The following is a 19,310-nucleotide window of genomic DNA, read 5'->3' as shown; positions in this document are numbered from 1 at the left end:
TGGCTGCTTCTTTATCACGATGTTATATTAATATTAATTATATGCGGTAGGCATCAAAGACTGAATGTTAATTCAATGATCGGTACGATCCCCAACCAAGGTATACAAGATATACACAACGGCAGGTAACAAAATGTCAATCAATTTTCAGTATCCAATCTCAGGCTTAATTTCATCTGATTGACAGGGGTTCACAGACCAGGTAAAATTGAGGGCGGTGCTTATTTCCTCCCCCTTTAAATAAATTATGTACTGAAATATAAAATTTGTAGACTTGGCGTTTTCGTCGATATCTTTTGAAAAAAAAATAATAAAAAGACATATCTTTTTTAACAATCGTAAAATTAAAAAAAAAACCGCGTGAAAACTATAAAGCAATCATATCAATATTTTAATCGCCAATAAAAAGAAATTATTATAAAATATTAAGTGTGAATATTGAAATAAAAGATTCCACTTATTGTGTGGACATTTACCACGATCGGAATATTATTTACTTTTCTGGCGAACAATGGTGTCCAAATATTCGCCATTTACGAAGGTCCGTGAACTTATGCCCTATTTACAGGTTTGGATACAAAAAGAATCTTTCGTAATTCATGGCGTTAGACACAAGATACTTTATTTATATTAGTATAAATATCTTTTCTTATTTAGTCCATTGCATTTTGTTATAATTTTCAAATGGTGGGAAGGGATCAATTGTTTTACAATTACGGCGAATTGAATTTCTGTGTACCCGAGTCAAAGGTCGACAAGGGCATTACGTACATTCTTAAAATCAAGGCACAGGTTGAATAAGGGGCTCCGAAGAATTATCGGTCTGTGCTGCTACAGAAACTTTTTCTCTCTCCAAATCTCAGTTATTGAAGGAAGATATGGCTTGAATATCCGCTAATTTTTCTTCGAAAAGTTCTATTGTTTCTTCGAAAAGTTCTATTGTTATCTTGGACGTCATATCGCTAACAAGTATACAAAATAGCAGTGGAAATAGAAAAAAATCACGGAAGTCACTGTTTAATTATCTACTCTCAATTATTTTTAAAAAATAAAATTATCAACCAATATAACAGCGATATGATTTTTTTTAACCAGAGTGTATACAAAGCGACCTTTCACGCGGTACATGAAAGTGTTTGACGCGTGTCGAGGTAATTGTTTTCGAGACATGCAAACTCAGATTATCAGGTAGCCCACGTAGCTGGCCCGTCAATCAAATCAGAAGCTTTGTTTTTTAATGATTGACGGGCGGTATACTATTGATCCTGAATTAGGTAGATTTTGGGGGCGTTAACGTAAAATTGGGTGTTTAATAGTAATCTTAAATTCAAGGTAAAAAACAGATCTGACTTCATTTATTAACGTATCAGTGTTCAATGTTCTCGTGAGTAGAACTGAGGGAAAGGCTTAACCGGTCTTCGTTGATTGTTCAAAGGAATTTTTTTGTTCGGCAAACATGCATTGGCATACTTTAAATGATGTCAGATCCAAATTGTAAAGTTTCAACCGGCAATGCCGTAAGATCTCGTATAATGCAACTATCAATTAATGAAGAATAATTAAACAGCTGTTGGAAATTTGTAAATACAATCATGTAAATTGGGGGACAGTTATGAGCGTAATTGGAAGGTGTTCCTTTCTGATATCAATATCAATCATTTTAAAATTGTATTATTTCTCATAATTAAAGTTCATCACAAGCTCTCTTTGTTTTTTATAAGAGTTACGCTTTAATTGTGTAATAATCACGGGTCACTGACGTAAGGGTGAAACGTTTACTGAATTTCGTAAATGTTTAAACGAATATTTTATGTTGAATTTTTTTGGCTAATTACTCATGAAACACTAATTTAATTAACCATTCTTTCACAATAATTTAAGTATGAGACTATGAGTTGTTATTGCTATTTATTTGTTGGTTTTTATGACTAAAGAACATGAAGCGCATCAAACTCATTCACTTTCTACACCGTCAACCAATATTGCATTAATGGTTTGTTTGGCTACGTACGGGACGTAGAAAAAGCATCGTACTGTTATAACTTATAAGCATGATAATTTGTACTTTCTTAGCAATAAAAAGCAACAGCAAAAGTTATTTATTTTAGAACATATACTTGGAAAAATAAATTAAAATCATAATACATCACTATTCACTCCTCGGAAATTGGAATTAAGTTTGTTAGACCTCTTGGATTTTAGATAGTTTTGTTTAAGGTAGAACCTATGTCGGAAAAGTCTTTGTCACAAGATTTTCAAACTTTTCAAAATGATAAATTAGCACTTGCTTATCAATCAGACAAATGCACATGACATGTTTCCTTGTTATTTAATGTAGTGCAGCCTGTGAAACATGGAATGGAAATTACATACTACGACTACACATTTTCAGTCATTTTTAGGGGTACTTGTCATAAAGAAAATATGAAAAATCTCAAAAATACTTAATTAAACATCGTCAGTCGTCGACTTTATTAACTGAAAAGTATTAAACAGTATTTATCAATAATAAATTCTTTTATATTCCATTGACATAGAAGATTAGTCCACATTTAAGAAAAAATAGGCAAATGAACTCTATTATTTTTAGTCAATTTTCCACCCTAAATTTGTCAATATTTTCAGAAGTCTTTGTCAGAATGTTTTCAATCTTTCATATGATGAAGAACCTACCCAAATGATTACAAAAAGTGAATAAAGTATTTACCTTTCCCCTCAAACTAACGAGAATAAGGTTATTTACTGATGTTACATTTCTTGACCTTTTTGCACTTACACAGGATTTAATTAATAAATGACTTTTTAGCTCACCTGAGCCAAAGGCTCAAGTGAGCTTTTCTGATCAAAGTTTTTCTGTTGTCTTCGTTGTCGTTGTTGTGAACTTTTCACATTTTCATATTCTTCTCAAGAACCACTAGGTCAATTTCAACCAAACTTCTTACAAAGTATCCTTGGGTAAAGGGGATTCAAGTTTGTTCAAATGAAGGGCCACGCCCTTTTCCAAGGAGAGATAATTATGAATTAGAGAAAAATTAATGGCATTTTTAAAAAATCTTCTTCTCAAGAACCACTGGGCCAGGAAAGATGAAACTCATGGGGAATCATCCTCAGGTAGTGTAGATTCAAGTTTGTTCAAATCATGACCCCCGGGGGTAGGAGGGGGGGGGGGCAAAATGGCCGATCAAAGTTTAACATAGGATTATAAAGGAAAAATCTTTAAAAATCTTCTTCTCAAAAACCACTGGGCTAGGAAAGATGAAACTCATATGGAATCATCCTCAGGTAGTGTAAATTCAAATTTGTTCAAATCTTGACCCCCGGGGGTAGGATGGGGCCAAAATGACCGATCAAAGTTTTACATAGGAATATATAGGAGAAATCTTTAAAAATCTTCTCAAGAACCACTGGCCAGGAAAGATGAAACTCATGTGGAATCATCCTCAGGTAGTGTGGATTCAAGTTTGTTCAAATCATGACCCCCGGGGATAGGGTTGGGTCAAAATGGCCGATCAAAGTTTTACATAGGAATATATAGGAAAAATCTTTAAAAATCTTCTTCTCAAGACAAGAACCACTGGGCCAGGAAAGATGAAACTCATGTGGAATCATCCTCAGGTAGTGTAGATTCAAGTTTGTTCAAATCATGACCCCCGGGGGTAGGGTGGGGCCAAAATGACCGATCAAAGTTTAACATAGGAATATTAAGGAAAATCTTTAAAAATCTTCTTCTCAAGAACCACTGGGCCAGGAAAGATGAAACTCATGTGGAATCATCCTCAGGTAGTGTAGATTCAAGTTTGTTCAAATCATGACCCCGGGGGGTAGGGTGGGACCAAATGGCCGATAAAAGTTTTACATAGGATTATATAGGGAAACCTTTTAAAATCTTTTTTTTCAAGACTTCAAAGCCATGCTTAGTGATATTTATAGGGAATCATCCTCAGGTAGTGTAGATTCTAATTGTTCAAATCATGACCCCCTAGTGGGTTAAAATTCAAGCCCCCCCCCCCCCCCTCAGTAAACTTTCAGTTCTGATCTGATATATGCTTTTTCCTAGCCAATTGCTCAGGTGAGCGATGTGGCCCCTGGACCTCTTGGTGGGGTTACTTTCAGATTTACAATGTTAATATTTATCAAAAATTGTATTTTTCTATTTAAACAGATCATATTTGATAGAAAATTTGTAATCAAACACCAACCATATTAATTAAAAATAATTAATACATAATTAACAAACAACTATGAAAAGGCATGCATTTCATGATAGACATCAAACAATTATACACAGTATTCAGCACATCTTTGACTCAAGACACACTTATCAAGATATTAGAGATACTCTTTAGTTGGCAACTGAAGATTTAATTTTAAGGATTTTTGCATTCCCTCAAAAGAGTTGCATACCATTCACAAGTTACCATAATGTAATTTCATTACATGAGAATGGATTTGTCCACTTTAGGTCAAGATCTATAGTAAATGAAAGGTGCCTACAGGTTTCTCTAATTTGAGAAATTTATTAAGACATTTAGCTTTATAATTAAAAATATAAATTGATTATAGGTATTAAGAGTATTTTAGCATGATTTTAAAATGAATTCCATGAATTTCAAATTGCTTTACTAATTTACTTCAATTTCTGTTGAAGCTGTAAAGTACAGGAAAAAGTAACATTAAATTGATTATGACGTCATAATGGTTCTAGCACAGGCTAAACGCATGATGTCATACGACATAGGTTCTACGTTAATATCATATGCATGTTTCCAGGTAGATTAAAAGAGAAAACAATATTGTTAACAGTTTGTAAAAGACTGCTTTCTTAGGTAAATATGAAATAAAGCAACTTGTTTGTATTAAACTTTATTTCTGATAGACATTGATAATGACCTTCCTGTAAACGTTTACTCAATTTGTAAACTTTTAGAGCATTTAATCGAAACGTCGCCGTTTACACGTGTAATCGTTTCGCCCTTACACTGACGAGACACATTCAAATGGCTTCAGGTAAGAAATCAATAACGGGTACACGTACTAGCAACTGAAAAGAAAGGATAAATGCGAGCGTTTGATATTCTGTATATAGATAAAATGTGCAGTAAATGTTATAAGTAAGTAAGTAAGTAATTTATTTATTTATAGTGACATGTGTACATAATTAAATCCTTTGTTTACAAACTGTATAAAATAAGAATCAACACCCGACCCATCGGGCCTATATGCCACTTTAAACACAAAATTGAAATACAATATATAAAGAAAATAAAGAGCACAACGTTAAGAGATAAACAAAACCGTAAATAAACATAATTGTGATATATATACATATATATGTATTTTATATGCTAAGATTGGTAGTGTCTGTTTTAAGAATTATTGATAGATGAATATGACACTGAAATACATTATTTTCTGAACATAACGGACTGTCTCCGCATAAATGAACAAGAGGCCCAAGGGCCTTAACGGTCACCTGAGTATAATACAACAATTTAGAAGATCCATAGAGTATAAAATAAACTGAGAGATGAAGCTTTGTTGCCCAAAAGCAAGAGAAATAGGATGATCAGAATCAATGAAATAATTAGTCTAGTATTCAGTAACAACTGACATACATTAAATTCTAATTTATCCCCCATTTAGCACTATCACCATGCAGACTATTAACAAACTAATAGTTCCTCTGTACTACTTTTAACCCCACATTGTGACCTCTCACATTGGCCTCTCTTGGTCTTTGAAGAACATTTAATAAGTTATTTTTGTCTCATTTTTATCTATTTATTATTTGTTTATCTGATCATTAAAACTCTGAAAGTACTTTTTGTATTATTCAATAATTTTTTTTGCATAATTCTCTTATTCTATTAACTTTCAAATACATTATTTACGTGATTAATTATCAAAAGTAAATGGCCAATGGTTCCGAATAACTTCTCTCAGTTAAATACAAATTAATACAGCCCTGCCTAGGACCAGAAAACTTGACCAAATGGTCCTGATGTTCAAAAATCTGGTAAAAATATCCTTGCTTATTAAAACTTTAATTCGGTTTGCCTTCGATATGTCAAGGAGCAGAGAAGACTTTCAAAGAAATAGAAATGATGCATTTTCACTACAGATTCTACACACCCCTACCCTAACACTAAAACCCATGTCCCAGGGTCATGAAATTCATAAATTTGGTAGAGATACCCTCATCATCATACCTATGCACTAAGTTGAAGATTTTCAAAGAATTAACAGATTTTCATTTTATTAACAAATATAGCCCCCCCCCCCCCCCCCCGAAGAAACACCAAAACCTGAAGACCACAAGTTTTAAAATTTAGTAAGAAGCACAATTGTTCATCATAACTATGCATTTTATTTATCTGCTCAACACTACGGAGCAGAGAGGATTATTTAACAGAATTAATGCATTTTCACTATATTATCAATAGAGTCCCATCCTTACACCAGAACATCTGACTTAGAGGTCATGATTCATGAAGAAGCATTCTTGTTCATCATAACTACACACTTAGTTTACTTTATAACCAGGAGCAGAAAAGAAGATTTTCAAAGAATTAATACTTTTTCACTATGTAATCAATAGAGCCCCCACCCCTCCCCAACCCTGGGGCCATAAATTTCACAATTTTGAAAAAGGAATCCTTGTGCATCATAACCATGCACTTAGTTTGTTTAAATAATATCCAGGAGCGGAGCAGAGAAGAAGATTTTCACTATATAATCAATAGAGGCCCACACTAACACCAGAACCCCTGACCCAGGGGCCATGAATTTCACAATTTTGGAAAAGGCATCAATGCTTGTCATAACCATACACTTAGTTTGTTTGTATAATACCCAGGGGAAGAGGAGAAGATTTTCAAAGAATTAATGCATTTTCACTATATAATCAATAGAGCCCCCCGCCCCAACACCAGAACCCCTGACCCAGGGGCCATGAATTTCACAATTTCGGAAAAGGCATCAATGCTTGTCATAACCATGCACTTAGTTTGTTTGTATAATACCCAGGAGAAGAGAAGAAGATTTTCAAAGAATTAATGCATTTTCACTATATACATGTAATCAATAGAGCCCCCCCCCCTGCCCCCAACACCAGAACCCCTGACCCAGGGGCCATGAATTTCACAATTTTGGAAAAAGAGTGACTCAGGTGACCTAAAAATACAAATACTTTGCAACCTGTCGAGGATAATTTGAAATAAGTATACGTAGTAAATCCACATCTGACCATGCCATTTGATTAAGACCAGTGTTTTCAAGAAGTTTTTGATCGATATTCAGAGTACAAAGGACAATGCAATAACAAGAGGCCCATGGGCCACATCACTCACCTGAGCACATTGGCTAGGAAAAAAAGCAAAAATCAGTACAGTATTGAAAAGTTTACAGAGAGGGGGTGTTGAATTTTACACTACCTGATGATGCTTTCATATCAATATAACAAATGGCTTTGTTGTTCTTGAGCAGCAGATTTTTTTCCCATATATTCATTTGTAAAAATTTGATCCCCCATTGTGGCCCCACCCTACCCCCGGGGGGCCCTCATTTGAACAAATTTCATTCTACACTACCCAAAGATGCCTCAATATCAATTTGACTAATCATGGCTTTTCTGTTCTTGAGAAAAAGACTTTTTCCTATATATTCCTCTGTAGACTTTGATCAACCATTGTGGCCCCAACCTATCCCCGGGGTAATGATTTGAACAAACTTGAATCTTCACTATCTGAGGATGCTTCCATATAAATATGACCAATCATGCCTTTGCTGTTCTTAAGAAGAAGATTTTTAACGATATTTTCCTATATATTTCTATGTAAAACTTTGATCCCCAATTATGGCCCCACCCTACCCCCGGGGATTATTATTTGAACAAATTTGAATCTTCACTACCTGAGGATGCTTCCATATAAATATGACCAATCATGGCTTTACTGTTTTTAAGAAGAAGATTTTTAGAGATATTTTCCTATATATTTCTATGTAAAACTTTGATCCCCAATTGTGGCCCCATCCTACCCCTGGGGGTCATGATTTGAACAAACTTCAATCTTCACTACCTGATGATGCTTCCATATAAATATGACCAATCATGGCTTTGCTGTTCTTAAGAAGAAGATTTTTAGAGATATTTTCCTATATATTTCTATGTAAAACTTTGATCCCCAATTGCGGCCCCACCCTACCCCCGGGGGTCATGATTTGAACAAATTTGAATCTACACTACCTGAGGATGCTTCCATATAAATATGACCAATCATGCCTTTGCTGTTCTTAAGAAGAAGATTTTTAAAATATTTTCCTATATATATATATCTATGTAAAACTTGGATCCCCCATTGTGGTCCCACCCTACCCCCGGGGGTCATGATTTGAACAAACTTGAATCTACACTACCTGAGGATGCTTCCATAAAAATATGACCAATCATGGCTTTGCTGTTCTTAAGAAGAAGATTTTTAAAATATTTTCCTATATATATATATCTATGTAAAACTTGGATCCCCCATTGTTGTCCCACCCTACCCCCGGGGGTCATGATTTGAACAAACTTGAATCTACACTACCTGAGGATGCTTCCATAAAAATATGACCAATCTTGGCTTTACTGTTCTTAAGAAGAAGATTTTTAAAATATTTTCCTATATATTTCTATGTAAAACTTGGATCCCCCATTGTGGCCCCACCCTACACCCGGGGGTTATGATTTGATCAAACTTAAATCTACACTACCTGAGGATGCTTCCATATAAATATGACCAATCATGGCTTTGCTGTTCTTAAGAAGAAGATTTTTAACGATATTTTCCTATATATTTCTATGTAAAACTTGGATCCCCCATTGTGGCCCCACCCTACCCCCGGGGGACATGATTTGAACAAACTTGAATCTACACTACCTGAGGATGCTTCCATATAAATATGACCAATCTTGGCTTTACTGTTCTTAAGAAGAAGATTTATAACGATATTTTCCTATATATTTCTATGTAAAACTTGGATCCCCCATTGTGGCCCCACCCTACACCCGGGGGACATGATTTGAACAAACTTAAATCTACACTACCTGAGGATGCTTCCATAAAAATATGACCAATCATGGCTTTGCTGTTCTTAAGAAGATTTTTAAAGATATTTTCCTATATATATCTATGTAAAACTTGGATTCCCTATGTGGCCCCACCCTACCCCCGGGGGTCATGATTTGAACAAACTTGAATCTACACTACCTGAGGATGCTTCCATATAAATATGACCAATCTTGGCTTTACTGTTCTTAAAGGACTTATTGCATGATTTTTCAAAAATCTTAATTTTATGAAAAATATTATCTACAACCTTGTTTATTAAAATTCTGAATACAATAAACGTTGTTGAAAGCATATTTTAAGAGATATTGAGAGTTGAAATTCAAATACGGCAATATGCATATTTCAGTCGGATTTCGGCGAAATACTGCTCTGACGTCATAGGCGACAATTCAGTGATAGAGAGATGAGAAGTTGCATACTATTTACGAAGTTATCAACGACAAATGCAGGTTAATTATGAAAAATGCTGAAAAAATTAATTCCTAACGTGATTTTCAATTACTATAGAAACATTAACTAGTTCTAAGGTATAAGAATTTTGAGATATTTTCGTTTTTTTTATTCCAAACATTTAAAATATGTAGGTCTGATTACGGCAATGTTTCATGATCGGAAAATTATTTTTCAACACCGCCATCCTTTACAAAACATATGAAAGTATACTTGCATAAATTAAAATTATGTTAAAAAAGGAAGAATAACAGAGTTGTGTAATATTAAATTTGTGAATCAAATAAGTTAATACATGTGATAAAATGACAAATCAAATTGTATTGTGATGGCGAGTTTCTTCGTATTCGCCGCGTCTCCCTCGCTATCGTCGCTGTTATTTTTACAATGTTAACGTATTTTTTAGATTATTTCTCGCTGACATTTCTAAAATATAAGGTTGGACATTAAATTTCATATCGATAAAATCAGTGATTTGGTCGTCCATAACGCAGAAAATTCAGGTTGTATCGCGTACATTTTAGTAAGATTTACGCGAAGAGCTGATCAGCCATTGTCGCCTTTGACGTCACAGGGTCACGTGATCGCTATCTAATTAACTTAGATTTTTAATTCAGCGGTTTTCATTTGAGTCAATAATTGGTTAATTACCGCGGTTTATCCGCAGAAAAAACACAAAATTTATAAACTGTGGTCATAAGGAACGTTTTACGCTTCTAATTTCAAATAATTTAGAAACATGCGATAAGTCCTTTAAGAAGAAGATTTTTAAAGATATTTTCCTATATATTTCTATGTAAAACTTGGATCCCCCATTGTGGCCCCACCCTACCCCCGGGGGTCATGATTTGAACAAACTTGAATCTACACTACCTGAGGATGCTTCCATATAAATATGACCAATCTTGGCTTTACTGTTCTTAAGAAGAAGATTTTTAAAGATATTTTCCTATATATTTCTATGTAAAACTTGGATCCCCCATTGTGGCCCCACCCTACCCCCGGGGGTCATGATTTGAACAAACTTGAATCTACACTACCTGAGGATGTTTCCACATAAGTTTCATCTTTCCTGGCCCAGTGGTTCTTGAGAAGAAGATTTTTAAATGATGCCATTATTTTTTCACTAATTCCTAATTATCTCCCCTTGAAAGAGGGCGTGGCCCTTCATTTGAAAAAACTTGAATCCCCTTTACCCAAGGATGCTTTGTGGCAAGTTTGGTTGAATTTGGCCCAGTGGTTCTTGAGAAGAAGATGAAAATGTGAAAAGTTTACAACAACAACGCCAACGCCAACGACAACAACGACGACAGACAACGGACAAATTTTGATCAGAAAAGCTCACTTGAGCCTTTGGCTCAGGTGAGCTAAAAATGAATTTCGTCTTCTACATTATTTTTAGAGCAAAAGGTGCAAATTCGATCCTTAACAGGTTCCCCATGATATCTACCGGTATCTATTCGTAGTGGTAAAATGCCACATCTAAATTGTGCTAAAATTGAACGTAAATATTTAGGCATATCAAGTACTACATAATTTTCCCTTCCAAAAGTTGTTTTAAAATAAACATAAGTCCGCAATTTGGGAATGCTTAAAATCTCATTGCTCCAAAGGTTTGAGTAATAATTGTGTATTTTGGATTGAACCATATTTATATCTAATTGAAATTGAAATCAAATGCATTGGATACTATACAATTATTGCTGTTTTTTGAGATCAATACGATGATTTAGACACCTGAGGAGTACAATATTCACCAAGCCCGAAGGGCGAGTTGAATATTGTACTTCGAAGGTGGCTAAATCATCGTATTAACCGAAAAAACCGTTACAGCAATAATTGTTTTATTTCATGATTCAATGATTAAATGACACACACTCATTAAGCAAGCCATGCCATCTTACTTGTTCACATCTACTGAAGTACTATCCGAACATAATGAGAGGAACAGGGTTTTAAAAAAAAAAGTTGTATTACTTGGGAAATTTTAATTCTAGTTTAGGTGCAATGTAGAAAAATAAATGTCAGGCACATATATAGGATTGATTTTGAAAAAGGGGGCATTAAAAGGGAAAAAAATGACAACTTACCTGAAAAAAAATCTTTGACTACCCCCCCCCCCCTACAAAGGAAAAGAATTTAATTCTCCCAACTCAAAAGTTTACTTGGTGGGATGTAAAGTTCCATAAACAAGGGGAGGGGGGCTTTCATTGAAATTTTTTATCCTTAAAATTTAAATTAAAACTTTACATTCTCAAAATTGGGGAGAGGGATCGTTACCAATACACGTTGTAATGAAATTAATTTTATTTATAAAGCTTTGTATATTGATATTTCTTCACTTAGGGCAGTTATGTTAGTTTAAGAGTTGTTGTAAAATGTACTTTATAAATAAAAATTAATTTCATTGTGCAGGCTAACAACGTGTATCGGTAACGATCCTCTAATAAAACTAATGTCCAAATAACTGTATCTCACTTTCATTCTCAATGACCGTGTAGTGTAGAGCAGCGCCGCGAGAATTCCATCGGCATCGAAAGCAAGTTTTTTGACTTGTATAGATAGCCGAGCGGTCTAGCGCGCTGTTCCTGTACTGCTAGGAGACACATTCCGTAGGTCGAGAGTTCAACCCCGGACTGGGGCGGAAGTGGGTATCCTTATATTAAAAAGTGAATTTCTTTGTGCTTTCTATATGTATATACATACATGTATAATAATAAATTTTGAAGCATAGTTTTCAGAGGCCAATCCTAATCCGTATTTTAAAACATAAATCCAGAATTTCCTTAACAGTAGACAGCTCTGCAGTATAACTCATAGATAAACCTTGCTCGGTTCAGTAACCAATAAACACCAACATATGAAACAAAAAAACAGCATTGTAATTTAGGCTATAACATTACTTTATGTACAATAATTAAAAGGCCTAGAATCATTAAAATGCTATTTTTGCTTATACACTGTATGATATTTGTAATATAAAATACCTTTGATGCTTCGGTTCCATAAGCAGAAGTTTTGACGGCGTATTGAAAGGAGGTGATGATCCAAGACTGGAGTGATGCGTCATACGTTTACGAGATATTTTTGGCATGTTCATTTCTATTTTTCTGACAGGACGTGGGTTTTCTCTTGTTGCTTTATGTAGATTCAATAAAAAAAAAGGAATGAAAAGAATTTCAATGGTTTTGTCATATTTTTACTTTTATGGTAAAATATTCAACATACACATATACCGCGATTATAGTAATAATTCACAGGCACTTGTTTCGGTAATAATTTTTTTAACCCATAGTATAATAATAACACAAGGTATCCAACTCCGAATTACACGGAGTACCCCCCTCCCCCCGAATCGCACTCATTTACACTTTCAGAGGAAATACACTGACAAACTGTTTATACCAATGTTTTCTACGATAATTTATCTATACAACCATATATGGCATGCTTGTTTTTATTTTCTTTAGTCTCCGTAAACAGCGTCAAAACTCTGCTCGTCAAGTGGAAAAGTCGAATTCAACCATGAAATGGTATGTGCTAATCCCGCACAGAGAACAAAATTAAAAAATGAGTGGGTTTAAAAATTCAATTCCAGTGTTTAAATATTGCATGAGTAAATAGAACTTGTTATCGTCTGATTTTCCCTGAAAACATTACGATGTTTATCCGATGTAATTTTAGAAACAGATTTTTAGCCAATCAAAATCTCTGTGCGGGATTAGCACATACCATTTCATGGTTGAATTCGACTTTTCCACTTGACGAGCAGAGTTTTGACGCTGTTTACGGAGACTAAAGAAAATAAAAACAAGCATGCCATATATGGTTGTATAGATAAATTATCGTAGAAAACATTGGTATAAACAGTTTGTCAGTGTATTTCCTCTGAAAGTGTAAATGAGTGCGATTCGGGGGGAGGGGGGTACTCCGTGTAATTCGGAGTTGGATACCTTGTGTTATTATTATATTATGGGTTAAAAATTTATTACCGAAACAAGTGCCTGTGTAATAATTATCAAAAAAAATCTTTTACAATTACAAATTATGCTCTAAAATCTTGGAATTCTAAAAAGAAGCATTTTCGCGTTTTAATGGATTTAAAAAATATCAACTTATAAAGTATATGTTTAGCATTAAAATGCATTTTAGATATCCATTTTTCTTTCTTTAAATTTATAGCAAAAGTCATATGTATGTCATACAAATAATTGACATTTATCATCAGAATAAAATTCAGAACTTAATCTGACCCTTCACATTTTAACCTTGAAACAAATACATATTAAACAAATTAAAAGATATATTACCTAGTTCATAAATAAATATTTGTGTTTATTCATTTTTAGCAAAAGCACTCTATCTTTACGGATGGTGTATACGAATTAAGAGCTTGTCTCAGAGAAAATCATGCGAAACTGTCCACAAGTCCTTTTCAGATAAATCAAAGACATTTTGCGTAAATTATACTAAACACAAATATAAAATACTATACAAAATATTTTGATGATATCTGGAGGTATGGGGTTCTGCGAAGCACCACCTAATTTTTTGCTGTCAGACGTCATATTTCATCTTTTAATAATCAGTTTTTGGTCATTTTTTTACGAAAATTACCACAATTTCAGAAGAAGAGTAGAAAACCTTAGCTAATAAAATGAAAATATGTAATTTCTTTACCTTAAAATTTTAACAAAGACGTTTTTTTGTCCACCCCCAAATGGGTTACCTACAATATAGATTTTCCATAAATGACCGATTTAACAAACTTGCCTAAATTCAGAGCAAACAATCTCCAAAGACATACAATTTTTTATATCCCTATTATATCTTGAGACCTCCATCAAAGGTTAAGAAAATACCAAGATATCATGCTTGTCAAAAAATTAGACCTAACCATAACAAATGACCTCAAAACATATGCATACAGCACAATTATTAATGCATATTCATATTTTCATCATATCTTATGTAATAATCCCTTACTAGAGATATAATAAATTATGTATATAGAAAGTTTTCGACAGGTCTGAATTTAGCAAGTTATTTCCCGTTGGCCGCCATATTGGAGGTCCAACGAGTGATTTCAACCAATTTTAAACTTGTATGGCATAAGTATAAGGGCAAAAATCTTTAAAATACTAAAATTACGAATTAAAGGAAGCTTGTGTTAACATTTATGAATTTGTAAGAAAAATTGCGTTACCTTCACCCAGTTGCCCAGTAGGCTATGACAGATTTAAATTGGTTGAATAATGAAGGAATTCAGACTTGTATACTTGTTATTCACGCCGCGGCCATTTTGAAACGAGAACGAGGCTGACAGCGCAAACAATGGAGGTGCGTAAAACGAAACTAAACGAATGGAACCAAAATCTAAGTCTTATGCCCTGCGTTTCGCAGAGTAAAATTGATGAATGGGCCAACAGCGTAGCTCGCATACCAAGAGCGAAACAAATCAAGGGGTACTCAAATTTCATCGAAGGGTACATACACAACGTAGAAGGTTTGTGATCTATTATATCTATCTTATATTTATATCTGATAGTGATATGTTATCGTATTATTGGAGTAGCCTAACGATACTTTTTTTTCTTTCTGAAAACCATATCTTGATTGTATACACTTATAATACTCATAAACTGCGATTGTTAAATCTAACCAGACTATATACGTTAGAAAAATCGACGATCAGTAATCACTAAGTGTTGATCGATCGATCCATCAGTATATACTAGTAATCTGTTTGGAAGAGACTTTATGTTTAAACTTTTAAATAAAGTCCAGGCTGTTGGGAAGACGATTTTTATCAGATCGAAAGCGTATCCATCCATGAGGAAAAACAACCCACCTTATACTCAAATGGTTTGATGGTGTTCAAGTTGTTTATTTTCTTTGAACTTATGTTTATTTTGTGTGTTTGTGTTTTTTTTTTCCTCTCCAGAATTTCATTTAGCATCACAATATATATTTATGAACACATATACATGTATCAATACTGATAATAATATTTGATCTTAATGATTAGTACATAACTGTAATGATTAATTTGTTTTAAATATGATTCTGTCTCATAGCTATAATTTCAATTGACATAAATATATATAAATAAATACATGTATATGTACCAACATTAAAACTAGGTCAAAATTTGATTATTGATTGATCGTTAATTGATTGATTGATGCAGGGAAGTACATGTATATACTAATACTAAAATACTTAGTATATGCATCCCTGATTGATGTATGTATAATTGTTACCATTCATAGCAATCTATGACATTTTTCAAACATTTAATTATAGACAGATTCTATCAAATAAAAAAATATAACTTGAGTTGGTATATTACAGACTAAACATTTAGTAAACTTAATACTACTTAATTTTTTCTAATATTTTATTTTTTAAAATATTTTTGAATTTTAAAAAAATTCTTAATATAAATCGGGAAATACATATGTTGTTTTCATTGAAAATTTTATATACTACTTATTAAGAAGTATTTTATCTCATATAACAGAATCCAATTTTAAAAATCAATTCATGTATATCCAGGTGAAAATATCAGCAGATGCCTCTACAATCATTGGTTCAGAATGTGAGTGCAAAGCAGGGAATGGACACTGCAGCCATTCTTTAGGTCTTCTCTACCTGGTATCCCATTACCAGAAACTTGGACTAACAGGTTTGTATAAAATTTGAGCTCATAACATTTCAGTACAATGAAATTCACACACTGTACAGTAAACAATAACAGTATTTATATGCATACTTGATTATATTTATTGTTTCTATCACATTTGTTACACATTTACAGCTGTTCCACCAGTCCAGAGCAAGACATCACTGCCACAAACATGGCATATTCCCAGTAGAGTGGAAGGACTTGCTCCGAAATCTGTGGATAGTTTAGAAATTTCTAAAATCAAACCACAACAGGGTCCTCCCAAAAAGAAAAAGAGGGTCACTGAAGGCATTCTACCCAACATTTACTGCCCTGTTGAGAAACCTATCTCATCAGATTTCTCTCAGCAGTTGATCTTGAACTTGAAGTCTGTTGGAAGTGATGCGCAGGTAAACTAATTATTTTAAAGTTTAAAAACCATAAACCACTTGTACCATGTAACAAAGTAATTGCATTAATTATTAGAAAAGAATTGTGTTATTTAATAAAGTTAGCAATTTTAGCACAAGTATATAAAATTATAGCATTTTGAAAAATACTGTATTTTTGTACGATGTTATACACATACTTATAAGTAATTTGTTTCTCTAGATTCTCAAAATTCTGCCCTCCACTTCAACACGTACAGTAGAATCAACATTTGGTCCAGTACCCTTTGGATGCCCATTGTCATACCAACAGAAATTAAACTCAACAATCACAGACATACTTAACCATCCAGATGTAATTTATCCCAATTTTCCATATCCAAATTTACAACAGGCCTACAATGCAGTTTTGCCTGAGAATCAACTAAACATGTTACTAGGAATGCACGTCACTGAAAATACCAGCAGAGAAGTGGAGGAGCAAACAAGACTTCAGAGTCACAACAAAACATGGCATGATGTCAGAAAAAACCGAATTACATCTTCAGTGTTTAAGGATGTATGTTCGCGCAGATCAGACTTTGCAGCTCTTGCTTCCAGACTTCTGAAGTCTAAAAACATAATGACGGCTCAGATGAAATTCGGCATAGAAAATGAGCCAGCTGCTGCAAAAACCTATAGCGAGATAACAGGCAATAGTGTCTATCTGTGTGGGTTTGTGATAAACCCTAGTGCCCCATATCTCGGCACATCACCGGATAGGAAAGTGTTTGATCCAAATGCAATTCCAGAGTATGGACTCCTTGAAATAAAATGTCCGAGCAAAGACTCATTTACAGAGTGTAGATATCTTGTACAGAACAAGAACAATCATTCATTTAAACTGAGGACCAGTCACGGTTACTATTTCCAGGTCATTGGCCAAATGGCACTAACTGGACTGAAATGGTGTGACTTTTTTGTCAAGTGTAGACATGATTTTCACATGGAACGAATATCATTTGATCAGGACAAATGGGATTCAATGAAGTCTTCTTTGGACAAATTCTACTTTGAGGAAATGCTTCCACAAATATGTCACAAAGATTAAACAGTGAAAGCAGCATGTACATTGTGTTGTTAATTTTATTTGACATGGATTCTAACAAATACATGCATGTAATATTTTCTGTTTCTGTAGAACAAGTAATTGTTTATGTATGATTGTAGCACTAATATTAACTGAATGTGTCACTCTTATTATAATATTAATTGTATAGTCAATATAAACTGAATGTGAACACATGAACCCATTTACAGATTATATAAAATGCATAAATTTATATTTTATGTTAAAACAATTCAGCAATTGAATTAAAATCATTCTACACTGTGTGGGATCAATGCAAAACTATTTCCTTTCCATTATAATTGTTTGCATAATATATAATTTATTTGTAATATCTTTGCTAGTCATATGTTTTGAAGATAAATTTAAAATTATTTTTTCCCACCGTATACAGTAACCTTTGGAATCACTTTTGTAAATTTATTTCTCACTGAAACACATTTATATGTATTCTTTTATTAAATCTTTAATATATTTCAAAACAATAAACATTGATAAATGTTATTTAATTATTTTTCTTTGTATGAATCACTATGAAATATAAAAGATTTTACATATATGATCAGGTTTTCAATATGCATTGATTTAATTACTGATTTGCAAAAATGCTAATGCATGTAAACTCATAAGATTTGAATATAATTAAAATACATAATGTTTTAACTCATTTCTAGTAGTTTTCTTAAAATAATGCTCCCCGAAAATTTGTCAGAATAACACACACAGTCCATATTTGGTTGATTGATGGTGCAAGATTCAGGGGAATTACTCCGTCAAAAATGTGGTACTCCTTTACCCTTCGGATTGCCCGTTCAACATGAATTCGAAGACGTGCAATTTCATGGGTTGTAGCAACCTCATTCCTGGAAAACTTCCCTTTTGCTCCTAAGAAAGGAGGAATAACTAGGCCAGCATTCTTGGCTTGCAGTAGATCAGATATTAAAAATCCCTTGTCTGCCATGACATCATCATTCTCTTCAAGCAGATCAAGTATTCCAGATCTGGTTGTGATTTCTTTGTCGGAAATCCCTCCAGTGTATAGAGAGCTAACGAATGAAACAGTTCCACAGGGTGTAATACCAACAAGACCCTTGAATGTGGTGTGGCTTTTGTAGTTTGAGTAAATCTGTGAGTTAAGAACTTTTGAGCTAGGGGTTTGTACTTTTATCTCGGTGCAGTCAAGTATTACACGAGTAAATGGGTATGTAATTCTAAAACTTTCAGGCATGTTCTTATTCACAACACTTCTTGAAGGCCATAGAGGCAAACTGCCAAGCATAGCATACAGGTAGTTTGACCATGTGATCAAAATTCTGCTTATAGATGTTTGTGACACACAAAATCTAACTGCTAGATCTTGTTCAGGGAAGCCTTGTCTAATTCTACAAAGGAAGACAAAGAATTCGTCAATCAGGGACAGATGATGACTTTCCAAACTGAAAGTTGTTTTTTTGACTTTTTCTAAATCTGCTCCCTGTCTCTGCATCTGAGTCCATCGAATCATAGTTGTAGCTGTTGGTTTGAGAGCACTAAACACAGCTTTCAATGTTTGGTAATCTTTGAACCCTGTGTAGAAATTTATCATG

The 19,310-nt window shown here is 33.7% G+C and overlaps 2 protein-coding genes across 3 annotated transcripts in view; one reads left to right on the top strand and one right to left on the bottom strand.

Moving 5' to 3' along the window:
• LOC133195827 (uncharacterized) overlaps positions 1-19,310 on the bottom strand; it is a 44,393-nt gene that overhangs the window by 13,809 nt on the left and 11,274 nt on the right. For both annotated transcript variants that reach the window (XM_061331780.1, XM_061331781.1), the window contains exon 3: positions 12,548-12,698. In XM_061331780.1, coding sequence (XP_061187764.1) covers positions 12,548-12,698 — 151 coding nt within the window. The remainder of the gene's footprint in view (positions 1-12,547; positions 12,699-19,310) is intronic.
• LOC133194733 (uncharacterized) lies at positions 14,845-17,804 on the top strand. Its single transcript, XM_061330640.1, has 4 exons — positions 14,845-15,066; positions 16,119-16,248; positions 16,381-16,637; positions 16,840-17,804. Exon 4 carries the CDS (start codon positions 17,047-17,049, stop codon positions 17,704-17,706), a length of 660 nt encoding a protein of 219 aa, XP_061186624.1. The 5' UTR covers positions 14,845-15,066; positions 16,119-16,248; positions 16,381-16,637; positions 16,840-17,046; the 3' UTR covers positions 17,707-17,804.

The sequence above is a fragment of the Saccostrea echinata genome, unplaced genomic scaffold, assembly GCF_033153115.1.
Source record: "Saccostrea echinata isolate AGI-Se365-2 ecotype Australia unplaced genomic scaffold, CSIRO_AGI_Sech_v1 ptg000029l, whole genome shotgun sequence".
Lineage (NCBI taxonomy): Eukaryota > Metazoa > Mollusca > Bivalvia > Ostreida > Ostreidae > Saccostrea > Saccostrea echinata.
Note: the sequence above shows the minus strand (reverse complement) of the source record. Positions and strands in the feature narration are given on the sequence as shown.

Coding starts and splice junctions, on each gene's coding strand:
- LOC133194733 (XM_061330640.1), top strand. CDS start 17,047: ATGTTACTAGGAATGCACGTCACTGAAAATACCAGCAGAGAAGTGGAG.